At 38.5% G+C, this 18,829-nt stretch overlaps 1 protein-coding gene across 1 annotated transcript in view; it reads right to left on the minus strand.

Annotated features, from left to right (window-relative positions):
• Positions 1-63: 63 nt before the first annotated feature.
• The window catches only part of MAMDC2 (MAM domain containing 2), a 55,896-nt gene continuing 37,130 nt past the window's right edge, over positions 64-18,829 (minus strand). The window contains exons 7-14 of the mRNA XM_017807217.1: positions 18,714-18,807; positions 16,016-16,162; positions 14,876-15,141; positions 5,159-5,252; positions 3,292-3,444; positions 1,280-1,539; positions 480-564; positions 64-154 (exon numbers count right to left, since the gene is read on the minus strand). Of these exons, the coding sequence (XP_017662706.1) occupies positions 93-154; positions 480-564; positions 1,280-1,539; positions 3,292-3,444; positions 5,159-5,252; positions 14,876-15,141; positions 16,016-16,162; positions 18,714-18,807 (1,161 nt within the window). The 3' untranslated portion in view covers positions 64-92. The remainder of the gene's footprint in view (positions 155-479; positions 565-1,279; positions 1,540-3,291; positions 3,445-5,158; positions 5,253-14,875; positions 15,142-16,015; positions 16,163-18,713; positions 18,808-18,829) is intronic.

An 18,829-nucleotide genomic window follows, 5' to 3' on the forward strand; every position in this document is an offset into this window, starting at 1 on the left:
TATGTATTGGTGCATATTCAAACCAATCCAGTATTTACTTAAAACATATTTTAAAGTAGGCAGTCTATGCACTTTCTTTCAGCAGACTGTATTTAATACTCAATTTCGTTTAAGCTGTCAGGATAGCCTGATGAGAACTGAATTTCTTCCACTTCTAGAATACAAAATAGGAGGAAAGACCATAATTATTTGTATTTTAATCATACATAAGAACGCATGAAGCAGAATGCAATTAATTTGCTGGATTTAAATGGGACTGCAATATGGTTTTTAAAAAATATTACAGCCACTTTACTAGCTGAGTCTGAGTATGATCTCACATTGCATTAGAAAGCAAAAATTCTGCACTGACCCAGCAGTTACTAAATACTAAATTCAAACCCATTCAATGGGGAGTCAAGGGAAGAAGTATCATGCATCTAATTAAAACAAGCACTGTGAATTGCCAGGTGTCTCTTATGATGTATATTTAAACTTACCTAAACAGGGTCCTGCCTGGAACAGAATATCATCAATAGCAGTGTCACTTCTCATTGACACACCGCGGATCACCTCAAAAATAATCTGTAAAGGTAAGACACAGCTTTTCATGAATCCCACAGGTGGACAGACTCAGAAAAATGACAGGCATGCAACCAATTCAAGGATCTAGTGTGTCCTGAAAGCTTGCTTCTTGGAAAGAAAGTTCTGTCCTCCATCAGATTAGCTTAGTCAGAGCAATTCAGTGCGTGCTACGCTGAAAGAAGCAAGTATGGTCTCCCTCTCCTTTTTCCTTTCCTTTCCTTAGTAATTTTTAAGCTCTTAAGGGAAAGTGATTAAAAAACTCCACAACATTTGTGGATGGTGATCAGTGCAATTTTGTGCCCAGTGCTGTTTTAGTCATTAGCAATTTCAACTTCCTCTTTCACAGAGAAACTGAACCGGGTTTTGTCTAAGGCAATAGTGAAGTCATGTTGAAACCAAAGAGCTCTGGATTTGCATCATCCCTTGTCTTTGGTGCCACCTTAGAAAGACCACCCTACAGGAAGCTGCCATTTTATCATAGCTTAGTGGCTCTGTCAAATCTATACAGAGCTACAAACAGCTGAAGGAAAAGAAATTCCACAAGGGATCTAAAACAACCCTACCACTACTGACAAGAAATTATGGGAAACAACATTTAAATACTTTAAAAAATTATTTTGAGCTAATAACTATTTTAATACTTGCAAACGATTCATGTCTTTAATAAGTTCATTTCAATTTTCCAATTTGACTGCTTCTTGCTTGTTTTTCTTACCTGGTAGTTTCTGTCGCTTTCATATTCTATCAGTCCCCTTAGCCATGAGATGCTTTGTTCCCCTGTCCTCCTCCACAAAGGAATCTCTTCATCATCCCCTTCCTTTTTTAGATAAACACTTAATAATCCAGTCCCAGCTCCATACATGTGATAGAAAAATGTCAAGCACTGTTTTCCAGATATTCCTCTTAGTAATCTTGAAAAAAGGTACGCTCTCTGTCCATAGACCATGTCAGATGCCTCTATATACATGTAGTACCCTTAAAAAGATATACAAGCAAATATTAGCGAAGTAAAATACTCGGCATGTTCATTATGCTCAACATGCTCATTATATTAAAAAAACTATGACTCAAAATATTTTGATAAAGATTTTTAAGATGTAGACTGCAGTGTTTGTGAACTGTAATATTTGTGATACTGTAATAACAGTGGACTGTAATAATAGTGGGTTTGAATTCATAAAAGCAAGAGCTGATTCAGTCTTTCTAACAAGTTTTTAATATGATTCAGGCCTTAAAACTGAAGACAAATTATTTTATTATACTTTAATATGAGCTGTAGGCTTTGGTGTTTAATTCAAGGAGCTTTTAAGCATAGTGAAGAGCAAGGTCTTTGCAATGGATTGCACTAGACTTGGTACAAATGATCTTGGAAATTCTCCAACACATTGTATGAAATTATTTTTTCTTTATGGACCTACTCTGTAGATAATACTCCTTTTCATCCTTTCTCTTGACTGCTGCTTACTACCAAACTACAATCTGGCTTAGAGGGGATGTCTCCAGTAGGGAGTTGAGCAGAAAACAGGACTCTGAGTATCATGACAGACATCTCAAGTATCCACTGGCTGCTGCTGCTGCTCCCACCTTTTCTTCTATCTCACTCATCCTTGGGAATCCCCTCTCCCTCTGAAGGCAGTCTCACCCCCAGATCTGTGGTGGCAGAAGGGCAGATAACACCACAAAAAGGGAGCAGTGGGACTACACAAAGAGTTGCTGCAATGTCTGGGTTCACTGTCTGCTCTCAGAGTGTACATCTCAAAACATGGAACAGCTGCTTTATGCAGCATATGGGACATGGGGATGCTCCTCAGTCTTCTGATACACCTCAGTTTGCTCCAACGGGCAATAGCTGAATGATAGATTGGGGGGGTATAATAAATTTGCCTTCCAGCGATTAATGACTTGAACACTTAAAAACTTGGTTCTGTCTGATGAAACACACAGCAACAGAAAAGAATACAAAGCAAGAAAATACCATAGCTGCTCCTAAACCAGGAATGCACTCTGATGGCAATCGATTCCTTGGAATTTGGAGACAGCTCCATGTACATCTGAGGGTACAATTTACGCAATGGTTGGCGCTGATGTAGCTCTCTGTGCACTTGCTTATACTAATGGGGACTCCACTTGGCCAAATACTTTAAATTACACTAGTGAGGTTGTGAAGCAGGTTTTCGAGACAAAGGGCCTGTGTGAGTTCTTTTATTTGCCATGTTTTCTTCTAAGTTTGAACCCAAAGTATGTTCATGCAGAAGAGATCCCAATCACTTGCACAACGTGCTGCAAAGAGATGTGTGAGACAAGGAGGCTTAAAAGGCTGTCAAAGTTCTAAAGTCAAGCTATTCAGCTATCAGCTACTTAATGATCTATATAAACTGAAAATAGGTGAAAAGTCAGTTTCAGGAAATATTCACATAAGCTAGGAGTTTGGAAGGAGCTTTTTCTGCGAACTCTGGGGAGCCATCCTGTTCTTTTATCTCCCAAAGGAAAGGGCTACTTTAGGATGTGACAACAGAACTATCCACATAGTCTGCAGATATTTCAGATTAAACATCACATTTTCAAAACCATTCATGGGTCCCTACGAAATGTGTTTACTTCATTGGATTAATACCTCTTCTGAACAGAAGCGTAAATACTTTCTCTATCATCAAGGTTATAATTTCAAAGTATTTTTGATTAACTATCAACTTCTGTTCTGAAAGTTCAATGTGGGGCTTAACTCACCTACCCCAGTAGTGTGGTCTCCTTTTGGACCAGTGTAAGAAGTGGGAGTTGGACCCCTCCTCCTGTGCCAGCTCCCACGACCTCTCTTCTTTTGGGTAAACATACACTCGTCTTTTTCAAAAGTACACTCTCCAGGGCTGAGCAGAAATGAATCTGTAAGGAGAGAACATAGTTCAAAACTTCAAATATATTAGACCTATATTTGGAGAGATAACACAGAAAATGTATTGCATTTACTCCCCTGCTGAAATCAACATCTACCTAGCAATGCTTACAATAATCACAAGCTTATAAAAGCCAGCTTCAAACTGAATGAAATGTAATTTCATTTTCTTCACTGTTTTGAGGTAATCTGTGCTCTAGTCTAGCTTAGTAACATGTACTAAGATTCTTGAAAACATTTCATACAGTTTATTACTCTTAATCAATAATAATGGTTTGGACTAGATGATCTTAGAGGTCTTTTGGTTTTAATGGTTGGACTCAATGATCTTAGAGGTCTTTCCTATCCTTAGCAATTCTATGATTCCATAACAGGCTCTACCAGTGTAATTTTCTTCACTGTTGTGGCACCCCAAGCAGATTAATGAGCTCTAGAATGTATAATGTGGATATTTAATGAGTCTTGTCAAAGACTGAAGTTTCTGTGATCTAAAATCAAGTGCTACGTTTAGCTCTCCTATATTCCCTTGGCAGCAGATTCTACTACAGCATACAACAGGCCATGGAGCTGTAATTACTATAGTATTTTCATCACTTCAATTCTATTAGATGATGCAAAAGGGAGAAAGTTGATAATTCAGGTGCTTGCCAAGAAGCTTCTGTCAGCTTTTCTGCTGTAGCCTGGTTTTGTTGTTCAGAAGTAGACACTGAGCTGCTTTCACTTTTTGAAAAGGAGGAAGCTTTGATATCTCTGGGGCATATTTCAGGCATTTGTTTTGCTCCAATCAGAGACAGCCTCAGTATGATTATACACCCAGTTACCAGTTCTGCACCTTTGGTTCCTTTTCCAATTACTTAGGAACTACAGAAAGGCAAAACAGACAACTGTTGGAAATGCTTTAGAAAAATGGCATCTTGTTTTATACATGTGACTTCTCTCTGTTTTGTAATGGTTAGCTGCCTGAATGCATGAAAGCCAATCAAAAAAGGTCATTAAAGAGCTATTAGGACCATTGCAAAGATATGGCTTTATTCTGAAGAAGAATGGGATTATAGATTGTGCCTGCCTCATGAGAATGGTTTCTAAATTAGGATACAATCGTTGTACTGTCAACTTCAAAATGCCCCAGAAGAGGGAGTCTGGTGAGTTCAGAGAGGTTAGCCTGCACATGTCAGAGGGTAAAGTCTTGCTGAAAAACAGTCAGTTCCTCCCACTACAGGAGAGAGAGTTGGACTGATCTTATCTGTCTTCACTAGAGAACTGCAGCTCAAGTAAGGGACTGTGTCTTTGCCTTGCACAACTGTACTTCTGGACTAAAAAAGAATAATATTGTCTTTTGAAAATATTGCTTTTGGGTCCAATCCTGGTTTGTCAAAATCCATTTTGAAAACTACTTTTCCCTCAGTTGGACTTTTGGTTTATTTTAAATTGTAACACCCTAAAAGGACCACTCACCTATATACAGCTTCACTGGAGTCAGCGAAGTTTATTAGGAGTTAGTTGGTACCCCTGTGAACAAATACTGGTACGTATGCTACTTTGCAAAAATAGGATTTATGCAATGCTCATTGGAAAAAAAGAAAATACAAGAAACCACAGTGGGATGAAGGCAGCTGTAGGGATAGGCTTGGAAAATGAAGGTATGTGATGAACTCTTACTAAAAAGGATACCAGCAGTTGGATGACAAATACAAATGGTCTTACCAGCAGCCTGGCAGCTTCCCAGGCTCAATGATACATCATCCAGTGCCACAAGTCCACAATCCCAAAAGCTTTTACACAAGCTGACAAAGACAACCTGCAATACATAAAGGAATTTCAGTTATCTAACAAAACCTGGCAATGTTAAGAGTCTGAAATTTTAGGTTTTTTTCTAAATGTGCAAAAATGTTGAAATCTACAGAACAGAAATTATGATCCACTTTGTCTTGACACATACTAATACTGCCAATGACTGAAATTTTGGTTCCAGTGGGGATTAGATGTATGTTTTCAACTCAAAGTATTTTCTCACTTTTATAGGCAAGTTATGTATCTCTGTATGTAATTTCCATTTTATTAGGAGACTATTTTTTTGCATATGAGAAAACATGACTTACTGAGATTGTTGTGGTTTTTTTCCTCCACAAAACCCAGCAAATATCTACAGATAGCTTACCCTTAAAACCAAGAAGTTTATCCATGGAAAAAAATTAAAGAGTAATGCAGACTGATGGGCAAGAGAAATGGCCATGGCAAAAAGCAAAGAACAGTAGAGATGAAATGAAAGTACTGCATAAAATGAGATTATTCATAAATGATGCAAGGCCATAGTATCATAGAGCATGAGACTGGAAATGCTATGCATAATACACAGTGTTCATCTGAGTTTGTGAAGATTAAATAAAAACATCCAAGATGTTTTATTTGACTACACATTAATTCTGCCATGAAAAATACAAGTCACTCATGAGATAACAAAATAAAACGTAAAGAAACTGTAAGACTCCAGCTGCCCTTCTCCAAAGGCCGACACATATCTGTTTGAATTACAGAAGACACATTAAGATTTATTTTGTGAAAATACTGTTGGCGGTTTTCTTGGCCTATCTACTCCAAACCATCTGTCTGACCATTGGGGTTATGACCATAATTTGGGAGGAGCTTTTCAAAACAATTCCTTTGTGATGAGGTCTGTGCTAGTGACTGGAGATGGAATGAGTGTCACTTAGTTTAATATTCTGGAACAACTGTGAACATCTCTGTTACATATTTGAGGTTAAATGCTGAGGGGGTCTCAGTGCTCTGAGCTGGAGGACCATGACTGCGAGAATGATCAGCTCCCAGTAGATCCTGAAATTGTGCAGGATCTGCTGCTCCAGCTGGATCCCTACAGATTTATGGGGCCTCATGGGATTCATCATCACTGCTGTCTTAGCCTTAAGATTTAACAGGACAAAAGGTGTTTCCTACTTTTAAGTTCATTCTCAGAAAACAGGTGCAATCTATTAAAAATGGTAGCACCTCCTGGAATAAAGCATAAAATAAGATGTTGGGTGGACGTCAGTCACCAGAATTTTAATAAATGCATTCTGGTGAACACTTGTAATACACTAAAAACATATTATGGTCCTAAACCCACGAATCTTCTGACAACCACATATGTAAGGGTGAGGTCAGTCCTCATTTGTGAAACAACATTTCCACACCATGGAATTGTTTTAAGTGATGCTTTCCTAATGACATCACCAGGAGCAGGATCAAGTTCTTTATTCTTAGATTGCAGTAATTTGTTCCATACAAGGTATGTAATTACACACTGGATACCGCAGAAGGCACTCCATTTCAAAGGCATTGCAACAATAACTGTGGCCTCTCAAACGCCATTGAACCAGTAGCCTTTGTACAACAAAAAGGTTCATCTGATTCAGTGACACTTGTAAACTTGTTCAGCTTTGCCATCTGTAGCTTAAGCTTCACTAATTCTCCACTTGACTTTCGTGGTGTTAAGTGACACACTGCCATGAGCAGACTTTGTAATTGCACAGGGATGGGGTGGAGGAACTTGTACTTGGGAATGGGGAGCTTCCAGTATTAGCAAATGTACTGAAATTGCTTATAGTCCCCTCAGTGTATTTTGTGGTATTCTTGATTTAGTTTTAGGCAATGGACTAGAAGATTTTCATTCACAGGTCACATTTATTCACTCTTCTTTTGTTCTAAATATCCTTTTCTGTCATAAGGGGAAATATTTGACTATTTAAACTTTACCTGCCAAAATCGTATCAATTTGGATTTATTCAACTGCTCATTTTCCCCCTGTGTCAGATCTCTGAACCCTTCCTACAGTCTCGACAGAAGCAATCTCATGATACTTTGTATTTGTTCTTGTTTTGAATAAAATATTTGCTAGGTCAATTCTTCTAAAATTCTTCTCTTCTTGCAGAAGAGAATAGGGGATTCTTTGTGCTCAGTTTGCACTTTCTTCATGAAGCATGGCAGATGAACAACATACTAATTGTTTCCAGCTAGGTAACAAATATTCTTGGACTTGCATGCTCTCTTGGAGGCTAAACTAAAAACATTATCCAGTGCAGGCAGTTGTTGCCTGTGTTACTGAAAAATAAAACATATTTCTCATGTTTCTTTTTGTTCCAATAACAGGACACAGCTAGGGCATCAGTTTCCTTCCAAACTATTACTCTAGTTTATGGAAGCTGGTTTGTTTATTTTGCAGTGCTTAATCAATGCTCCTGGTCTTCAACCTCAAAGTATCAATAATCAGTTCTTAGCATTTATCCTGGATTATATCAGGTATGGGCAATGCCAGATGAGAACAGCTGTTAGAGCAAGCTTCTGCCAAGACATCTCATTGGGTTGTGCTGCAGACACTGGGTGAGGTGGAAGGGACTTCTCCTTGGCGCTCTGCATCTCTACAAGCAGATGTGAGTTAAAACATATGCATATGAAGTTAACCTGCTTTTGGAGAAGAAATAGTAGGACATACAGTAGGGTACCTGCAATGTAAGGAAGAACTAATGAGGAAGCTTATAAAAGGAGGTTTGGAGGCAGCTGGACTCAGAACAGGAGAAAAGGAGAGATTCCTCTGGATCCCTATATTTTCTGTGTATTTCCTTTTCTCCTTGTTTATCCCAGGAAGTGTAGCTCTTGCTCAATTAGAGAGCCAGACCAGCCAAAAAAAAGAAAAACTGTGAAAACAGCCCAGTCTGGTGAATTAAAAGCAAGCTATGCCTCTGCAGCAAAGTAATTTATCTGATTCCATCCTAGTGAATATTCCTAGATTCAAACTACACACTGTACATCAGTGTAGACACAAAACTTAGCCTGTCACTTAGACACATTTAGGTTCGATTTTTTAAAGGAGAAAGGCAGTTATAGTGGAGTCTGAAGTAGGGTTTTGTGAGAAGCTACTGTTGTAAGTTCACACAGTGATAGAAATCTCAGTATTATGAAATAAAAAATAATTCAAACACCAGAAACAAAGGTGAGACATGGCATAAAGAAGCAGTCAAGACATTTTCACAAGACAGGGAACCTGACTTTTCAGTCAGTTATGCAAGCAAACAGCTGTATAAGCATGCAAGCCAGGGACCACCACTGGCACAGAGAACCATTCTGACTGTCTGCAGCTGGAGAAGCTTGCACACACTGTGGAGCAAGAATCTGCATTTCAACAGTGTGTGTATGTGTGTGTGTGTTTGCGGGTATACACCACCATGGGAGGTATTTCTTAACAACAAAGTCCAAATGCCTGTAGATCAAACTACTTCCAATTAGCTTTATTAAACTAGATTTCTTTGGCTTAAATATTCAGAAACTCATTTATCAAGAACACAAGTAAGCTATTAAGCCAAAATTAGAATGTCTGCAAGCTTCTGCCATTTGAAATAAATTGATTTAAAATGGCACTTGCCAGGCAAGTTCAATTTTTTGCCATGTAAATACAACGAGCTTCTGCAGAGGAAAAAGAACGGATTATGAAAGCTTCTATATAAATAATTGGATAACATTGGTAATAAGCTTGTGACAGTTGAACCAATATTTTTGAAAATCTTTCCTGTCCAAAGGCAGAAACAAACAATGAAAGAGAAACATAAAGTCTGACAGAATAACCTAGCACCACAGACTGCTTATGATACATCTCTTCCCACTGGATTGGACTGCCTAGTAGAGCACACTGGCTGCACACAAATGTATACAGGACACTTATGTTCCCATTTGTCCTCCAGCACCTTCCTAGATTTCTACAATTCTGCTGATAGGACTCTATCCTCATTTCAATGTAACAGTTTCCTTAGCTCTTTTAATAGAGATTCTTGCCTTTAGATCAAGGAGTCTTTTCAGAGGAGGTGGCACTATAGTATCATGATACTGAGGACCCAGAACAAAAACTGAGCAAAAAAATAAAGTGTCAGTTAAGTATCACAGACACCAAAAAGCAGTATGTAGTATTTCATGCAACATATTACCTTGCTTAGGTACTGTGAAGATGCAGGCCACTTAAGTATTGCTTCCTAACCTGAATAACTTTCTCAGTTTCCAGTATGTTGTTTCCACAACCATATGTCAAGCGCCACAGTCAGTGAGGCTGCACACTTTGCAAGTGCTATCCTACTATTTACAAACCCTACCACTCTTATTTTAAACATTCATTTCTGGTGACTGTTCTTCAAGAAGTTTCTTACTTTAGAGGTAAGAGAAGGAAGGACAGAAGGGCTATACTATAAAACCACAGCTCATTCCAAACTCTTTAGGGTGCACACATTATTGTAGGAAGATTGATCAAGAGTTTTGTCAGAACAGTACCAAAAAGCTCTTTTATTTGACACAAGTGAGGGTTTTTCAGAGGAGGAAGAGGAGGAGGAAGAGATAAGAATGTTTGCCCTCCTCCACTTGGTGCCCAATTAGAGAAGTGTGTCGTTCATACCAGTGACTCGGTCACAGGGGTCTAGAACTTCATCATATATCCAAAATTGCTTTAGTCATTTACCTGTGACTTTGGCAGAGAAGCAGGAGACACAAATTTCTCATTATCAAAGAGAAGTGCTAGAATAACTTAATATTGAGCATCATCACAGTTATGATGTGAGAACAGAGGTCCAAAGAACCTCAGATCAAGTCCTAGAAAGGTGGCAGGGTAATAATAGATGTTTAGGAAAAAAAGTACAAGAAACAAATCAGCCCTAAAGCTGTTATATTATGTCCAATCCCCAGAAAGCTGAAGGATTGACTGAACTGGAGGTCACAGTTAAACCACTGCGTTTACAATCACTGTGAGGTCTATTTTCCATGAATTTGTCTAATCCCTTTTGTTTGTTTTAAACTGAGTAAATATTGAAGTGCAACACTCAGTCGCTTGATTTTGGTCTCACACAACTGCAAGTAAAATTAGTTATGGAGAATGAGTGAAAACAAACAGATGAACTCAAAAGAGATTGAGAATAAAACATCAAAGAGCGAGAACATATACTGAGAGTTTGAAAACCAAGAAATGCTGCCACAGCTACTCTGATGAAAGTAGAATGGACTATTATGATGCCATTTACCTTTCTGAAGATTTGATTTTGAAATCTGTGAGAGGTATTCAAGCACTATATCGTTAGGTAACATTGCCAAAACTTGCATGAATGGATAAACAACACAAGATGTTTGCTTTTGAAAACTTGAGCTTCAGAATGGTGAACCAAATCTAGCAGAAATGAGCAGAACTGGTATAAGCAGACCCAGGTGAAATCAAACCTTCATTTTAATCTAGGCATTTGGACTTTGTTGTGAAGAAATACCTCCGATGGTGGTGTATACCCACAAACACACACACACAGTTAAAATGCAGATTCTTGCTCCACAGTGTGTGTGAGCTTCTCTAGGTCTCATTTAACATGTGAAATTTTCTTTCAATTAGCTCTTACATTTTTCTGCCATGTGTTGGCCTGGAAGATCAGTTTCAATACAATCAAATCAAAAGAAATCTACATATTTCAGGCTTAGGTTTTTATGCTGCCCTTCAAGAGGCAACAAACCATGAACAGTTTAATTTATTTTAAAAAATAACAGATTTTTTTTCCATTTCTTCCTTTTCACGTTTATTCCCTGGGCACAGTATAAAAAAAATTGTATGTGTAAGAGGTACTTAAACCAACTGAGACAATGCCTGAAGTACAAATTGAGAAATCAGGACTTCAAATTTCCTGCCTTCTCACTAGCATTATATAGCATATGTATTTGCAGTACATATGTACACATATATACATCCATCCACACATACATATATATATAAACATTTATGACTTGCTTAGCTGGCTTATACCCACTTAATCTTTACAACATCATATTTTCAAAGTGTCATATTAAAGCCAATTGGCCAGCTTCACAATTCCTGCCCACAGAATTCAAGCCATCAACTTGTGCCAGACTGCAGTTAGCTAATTCAAAAAGAACTTGCAAAAAACATTACACAAACCAAGAGATGAAAATCTGTATCTTTTTATTGTCCCAATGCAAAGAAACATGCTAACAAAATTAAAACATATCAGACAGATTTTATATTGTTTCCAAAACTTTGCAAGTAGTATTCGTAGTACGAGAAAGATAAAGGACGTGGGTAATCAGGTATTTTAGTACAACCACTTTCTGGCTGAAAAACCATTATGACCTTCAGGACATATGACTGCCATTAAGGAACTGCCAGGAGACTGTTTACTGTTTCCACAGCCGCTGACCCAATCTACAAGTCACACCTGGTAACCAAGAAGCTGCTCAGCCAAACTACTGTGCATGCCTACAACTTATCATTCATGTCTAGACATGATGCATCTCAGAAAACAATACGATAGGCACACTGGCCTCTACATCTGTAAGAGCAAAAGTGGCAGCCCTATCTTATTTTGAGACCACATCTCTCCACTAGAAGACTGTTTTTCACTTGCTTATAACATTGCCAAGACACAATTATTTCATCTCAGACTTTCCATGCTGGTTCCTTACTTCAGGTTTGCTTTGGAAGATTTAATCCAAAAAAGTTCCATCATTTCCAAGAACAAGGCTAAGAAAAAAAGGGTTTATTTTGCCCCCATTAAAAAAAATATATATGTGAAAAGCTTGAGCACTCCTAGGCTTTGGAGCGGGAGCAGGAAAGTGTCATACTTTGGTCTTTGTGCCAGGACTGTGCTTTCTGTCGTTAGTTTTTGAAAAACTAGAATTTGTAAGAACTGGGACAAGCAGGGCAAACAGAGTGGGACACAAACAAGATTAGAGGGGGGGAAATTGGACTGTCCAGAGCCAGAAGCCAGAAGTAAGATGAACACTGGCATGGGGAGTGGGGTGGGAGTGGTTCGTTGCCTATGGGGTAGGTTAGATAACATAAAGATGCCTCAGTGAGGAGGAAAGAGGCACAAGCAAGGTTGGAGGAGGCAGGACAAAAGAGGTCAGGCTTCTCTTGTGTTTCTCAACCAACCAACTTGCTGGTTCCCACCACTCCTTGCTGTCAGGCAAAACATGCTCTGATACACCTCCACTCTTACCCTTCATTGAAATAAGTGTTTTTTGTCAGATATTTCACTAGGTGCTAGGCAGGCACATCTTCACAGATAACTAATCTAAGTGTTTTTACAATGCCACACAGAGTTCTTTTATTTCCTTCTGTTGGCGCGGAAAAGAAGAAACAAACAAAATAAAGCATGAAAAGACCTTTTAAAGCATTAAGGTTGAAAAATTGGGCATGAGGTTGCAAGGAAAAGCCAAAATCAGGTTCACTGTGCAACTTCATTTGACCCTGCTTGTGAATACTACAAGCAGACAACCTGTAACTACATTAGGTTTTAACCGTTGCCTTATGGCAGGCAGACTCACGCTCAAACTTTAGCAATATTTGTCTTTTATATGCTACCTTCTCATCTCTAAACATATCTTGGTGTACTTTTCCATTTTAACATATTTCAGAACTTCACCCATTTTCTTCCATATACTATTTATCTAAAGGAAAACTTCATAAACTGAATCGCCTGCAAAATAGATAGTTATTTGGCTAAGGGGTACCTGAATTGTGATAGGCTGAATACATGCTGACTTCTCTAAAGCCCAATACATCTCCCATTTCATGATATTTGAGGAATGCCTCCTCAACAGAAACATTCTGCAACTTGTTTCCATGGGAAAGAAAGGTTTCTTTCGGAAGACCTGAAGCACCCAGTGAAGGTTTTTCAGAACTGCCAGAGGCCAACAAACCCTCCTGCTGCAGAGCATGGCGTTTCTCCCCTCCTGCAGACCTTCAGGCTCAGAAGCGGCAAGGACATTCCCTTGACTTCTTTATTCTCCTCTGTGCTTTTCTCCCTATCAGTTACTGAGCACAGAGAGAATGGTAACTACAGACATGAAAACTCTAATTCATGAAAAGATTTCCATTGCAGGTAAACTTCTTTACAACTGTTTTAGATAAACTGACTTCTAGGAAAACATAAAAATTGTACTTCGCAAATTCATATTGTAAAAGATTTTTCTATGTAAATGTCTGAAGCTAAAAAAAACCCAGCTGCCTCCAATGGCTATAAACCATTTTTAACAGAATTGCTCATGTCATCATTACTCATGCAGTTTATTATGCTACTGAACCTTTTCAGAAGCAATAAGGAAATACGTAAACTGTAGATGGTAAAAGTAAATGGCTCGCCTTCTTAACCAATACTTTTCATAATTAAAAAGAAAAAAAAAGAGAAAAATACTTTTATCCAAATATCCTGGAATGACACTATGAGTAACTTATCTATTATGCACTCGCTGTGCAGTTCTATAAAATAAAGAGAATTAGAAATTCTGTTATGTTTTATGCATAAATACATTAAATCCCATCAAATTTTTAAGGTATCTGAGAAAAAACACTAGCCAACAATTAGGACTGAAATTTTTAGCATAAATTTGCTTATTGATACAGTCAGGCAACTGGTTTTTGGTGAACTTTTTGAGTGTATTTACTTCAAAGGATAAACACCTTTTTTTTCCTTCTCCAAGAAAATTTAAACTCAGTAACTACTGCCATTTCAAAAACTAATTTGTAGTGGACAAAATGCTGAAGATGTTTGTCTTTGATTTAGAAGTGCCTGAGTTGCAAGACAAGCTTTCATTCGTATGTTCATTGTACTATCACATGGGAAAAAAAGCTGGACTAATCTAAATGTCAGCAGGTAGTGATCTATCTGGTCCTCCTTAGATGACTCACAGATAGTGAAAATGCAGTACAGAATTCAGGATAACCACAGAAGATATGCCTACAGAAATCTCTGTAAAAGGCGGTCTTTGTAAGAAGAGCGGAGATGAGGAATAACAAGAGCTTAAGGACTTACTCAGGAGGTGATGTCAAATACTGCCTTATTAACTTGCTGAGATAACATAGTGACCTCTCCAACACGACACTGCAAATTCTTGAAGTCCATTGCACTGAATTCTGGTTTCATATGCTAATAAAGCAGTTGAGTTTAGGGAAGTAGGATGAGCTCCCTGTTTCAATCAGAACTTAGAAGTAGTGATTTTTTAGATTAATTAAAATCTGTAATTGAGTATGAAAATTATGTGACTCACATAGGAAACACACAAACAAAATGATGGAATGTGGAGCATGCTGAGAAACCAAAACACAACTGGCTCTTGTTAGAGCTCCTCTGGCAAAATCTCCAGCAATATTGTGACTACAGTTGAGGACACCAGGAAGCACTGCCCCATTCCTGGTACGAAGCCCCTGTATCGGGGCTCCCATGGGAGCCAGGCTGTGAAGAAGCATTCTAGTCCCCATGGTACTGCCTGAGGAATACTTTTTCACTTTGCAGGTATAGCTCACTTAGGATTAATCCCCAGATAACAAAGAACCATGAGAAGAGAAGGCAAGGAAAATCCGCATCCAGGATTTAGCAGATTTGAAGAGTTGGCTCTTACCTTGCAAGGCATAGGCTTTTTGAAGGAGATTTCAGCTTTAGTCCAAACTCCCTTTGGAGAATCCAAGACAGACCAGATTTTGTCTTGAACAACATGATTCTCCTCGAAGATATAAACTGCAAGAGTGCCACTCATTTTGAAAAACCCATATAAGGCATAATAAAAACTCAGACAAAATTGCAAGTTTCCTGGCAGGGTAGGGCCGTATAGACGTCCAATGTACCCAGGCTGTGATGTATACTTTGTGTTCGCCAACAAGTAATAACCTGCAAGACAGCACAATTATTATTTCTTATATGCTATCAGCACAGCTGATTTGCTATTTAAGCAGCTTCTGTTATTGCATCAGACTTTGGCTACAAGAAACAATTTCATCTGGCAAGAAATAGATTATCACACTCTGACAGGAAATAACAATTTTTTTTTAAAAGCATCCTGTCTACTTCTAGCTCAAATGGCATATTGCTAAGTTACCAGAAATAAGCCTTTTTCAAATTTACCCTGAAAAATTCCCTGTCCTGCTGGCCTCACTGGAAAACTAGCTGTTTCAAGCTAGCAAGATCAAAGAATGGAAGGTAAGGCACAAGGCCTATTATTCCCTGCACCAAGTATAAAGAGGTGAGACTTTACCACATGTGATTAATAACTATAAATATTCTACATAAATAGATGTCTGAGTTTAAGAACTTGTTAGCAGTCCTTTCACTATGTGGCTTCACTACACAGTATTTCAGTTTTCCCTTAGCAATGCCAACTATCCTAAGCTCGGAAGAGCCCACCTTTCCACTACAGTAAAAACAATGCATTAAGCTATTATTACATTTACTTGCATATTTTTGTGGAATCATCCCTCCAGTGACTATGGAGCAGTATAGTGAAGATACTCTGATTTATGGGCCCACATGACTATTCATGACCTTCCCACTTCACACATGGGGAATCACAGCTAGGGTTCCAGATAGGACCAAGTTGTGTACACTGATTTTTAATGGCAGAGTTGCAGTGAGGCAAATTAACCAGTGTGCCAAGTGACATTACTTAACAGAGTGAGCAATGATACAACAGATTAACCTTTATATAACCTTTTATATACCCTTTATACATGTTTGAGTCTTCTAAGGAAAAACAGTTTTGATTTACCAAACCCAGTAGTGTGATCTCCTGCTCTATAAACATTGCGCTTCACTTTCACTCTGCTCCATCCTGGGCCATCTTTCTGATCTTGGTAAAAATTACACAGATCTTCCTCAAAGTTGCAGCCTGCATTGGCAGGATCGAAAAGAGTTCCTAAAAGATAGATGTATATGTTCTGTTAGGAAGAGCACAGTGTAATAAGCATAGATATCTGAAGCAGAATGATGCCAAAGCACGCTATGGTTCACTTTTCTTTGCTTTACAGAAGACAAGCATGTGCAGAGATGTTACACATATATAGTACAAAGTCACAATGAAATCAAACTATCAATTTTCTATTGCAAATTGGTCTTATATTCTTATATTTTTGCTGGAGCCAAGAGGAAACCTCCTTCATAGCCCCTTCAAAATATAAATGAGCTACAGATATTAAGAGAAGATTCTTCTTTCAGGACATAATGCACAAAGACATTCAGACTATTTGTTTTCATCCTGCTCCTTCACGCAAAAGATATTAGGACAAAATGAGTGTGAGTGTCTGCCTGTGTGTGCATGGGTATCATATTTTCATTTTAATTTCCAAAGGGATAACTTTTGGACATCAACATTCAATATTTTTTTAAAGAGAAGTTTTTAAAAATCCTTTTGTAATCATGTATAATGTGCATGCAAATGAATGCTGTAAATATGTATGTAAAACACTTTTTAATTCATGTACCACCTCATGGCTACTGACCTCTGGAGCTTGCCTCACATATTTCAGCACTTTAGCAGTAAGGAAAGCTGAACAATTAAAAGCAAAGCTAAGTCCCCCAGCCCTGCAGATGCCTCCCTCTTGACCTGCAATACTGAATTAATGGATCAGGATTTGCTTTAGTCTGAAAAAAAGTCCCCATGGTGAAGGGGTGCTTTTAAGTAAAGCACTTTTACTTTAAAAGCTTCATCAGTCTCTTATACCAGATGCTGGGGAAAGGAGAGACACAATCCAAAGCCATCATGCAAATTTGGCTACATCAGGAGTCCAGATCCAGGACACTGTGTACATAACTCTGCAGCAGCACATGTGACCCTTCTTCATGGGGACTAAGAGAGATTTCCAGCAGGGGCAGGGAAACAGGCAGTTAGCTTCAGGAGAAGCAAAATTTTGGCTTTGGAGGGATGTCTGTGGTCTTTTCAGCCTCAGATAGGCCAAATCTAAGCACTTTGTGTCTTACTCTGCCTGCGGCCAAGGCCTCCCATCTCTACTTTCCTAGTTAAAGAAAATGCAGCTGTAGCACTACCAGGTCCATGCAGCATTAAACCCATATTCTAATTGATTCTTTGCTGAGCAAGTTTAACACTCTGGTACCTTTTGAACAAAACTTCCAGAAGAGATAAGGAAAAAACGTAGTGCTGTTATATACACTGTTATGGCTGAATGCAAGATCTCTTGTTTTTTACAATCTCTACACAGAAAAATTGAAACTGAGGATCAAGCAGTATATGCTGTACTCCAGCAAAATATAAAACAGATTATTTGCATTCATTTCTCAAACAGAAAAAAACCCCAACAACCACACCAACCTTCAAAATCAGAGTTAGTAGCTGAACCTATCATATTCAGAATAGATTATGAGCCATTCAGATTAAATCTGAACTTCAACCATTGGGGCAGAAAATGCTGTAAAATTTATCCTATACCTCAACACATATAAACTGTCTGAAAATTAAAACAGGAAACACAGATGAGCACACAGCTCCCATCTCTGGAATACCACAAACACAACATGGGATTTTTGTTGCAAAACAAAGCAAAACTGAAAGAGATATTGAGGAGATAATGAACCAGATTTACTCAGCCAGGAGTTGTGTGGATTACTAACATATCTGGAATCTACCTCCTTCAGGAGTGATACTTCAGCAGTGGAGGCAGAGCTAGCAGATACTCCAAACAAGTAAAAAGAGGGTAAAACCCCATCTTTTTCCTTGATCACTTCAAAGCATTAGCCAAAAAATTCAAACTTATGAACAAAGGAGTAGGTAGGAAACCACTAATATACTTTTGACTAGTGTTAAATGCCCCAGTAAAATAAATGCCAGCAACCAGTACATAGCTACTTAAGAGGCTGAATTCACAAATGAAAAAATCCTTTGCCATAACTGCCTCTACAGCAAAGGTCACATGGATTCAGCTGATGTCTGCTGCTGTGAAAACCTAATAAAAACCTGAGAGCCACGCCACTGTCTGAGATGAGTAATACATCCTGGAAGAGTGAAGACAAGAAGGCAAGGCTCATGTTTTGGCTCTGAAGAACATCTCAGGGCATATGGAATGAGGAAGAATGCCTACACTGGCATTAATGAAAAGCCCAGGACATTTTCTTCCTTATACCATCACACCTGGTAAATCTGCCCTCTCTTTCTGTGCCAGGCCTGCACGTGGTAAGTTCTCAAAACCTGGAGCGATGCAAATACAGCATTCAGTCTGGCACTCCAGTTGCAAAACCCCGAGGCGAGGTCTTTGGAAGGAAGCATTAAGGACTAGTTTCTAGGTCAAATGAATGGCACCAGTGTTATCTGCTGTTATGTCACCAGAAGGAAAAGGAGCCCAATGGGACTGGTCAGTTGAGAAGGTAGCACTAAATATTGCAAATACTGACAGTTCAGAGGAGCAAAGCAAAGGGGGAAAACAAGGACAGTAAATAGCAACAAGAGCTCATCATACCTGTCTGATTGCTGCAGTAAACTGGAGAGAAAGAAATGTCATCAAGGGCAACGTAACCTCCCTTGGCACTGTTGAAAGCAACTTCAAATACTACCTAGAAATTATAATAAGTTGTT

Source organism: Lepidothrix coronata, unplaced genomic scaffold (genome assembly GCF_001604755.1).
Source record: "Lepidothrix coronata isolate B3197 unplaced genomic scaffold, Lepidothrix_coronata-1.0 Scaffold18, whole genome shotgun sequence".
Taxonomy (NCBI): Eukaryota; Metazoa; Chordata; class Aves; order Passeriformes; family Pipridae; genus Lepidothrix; species Lepidothrix coronata.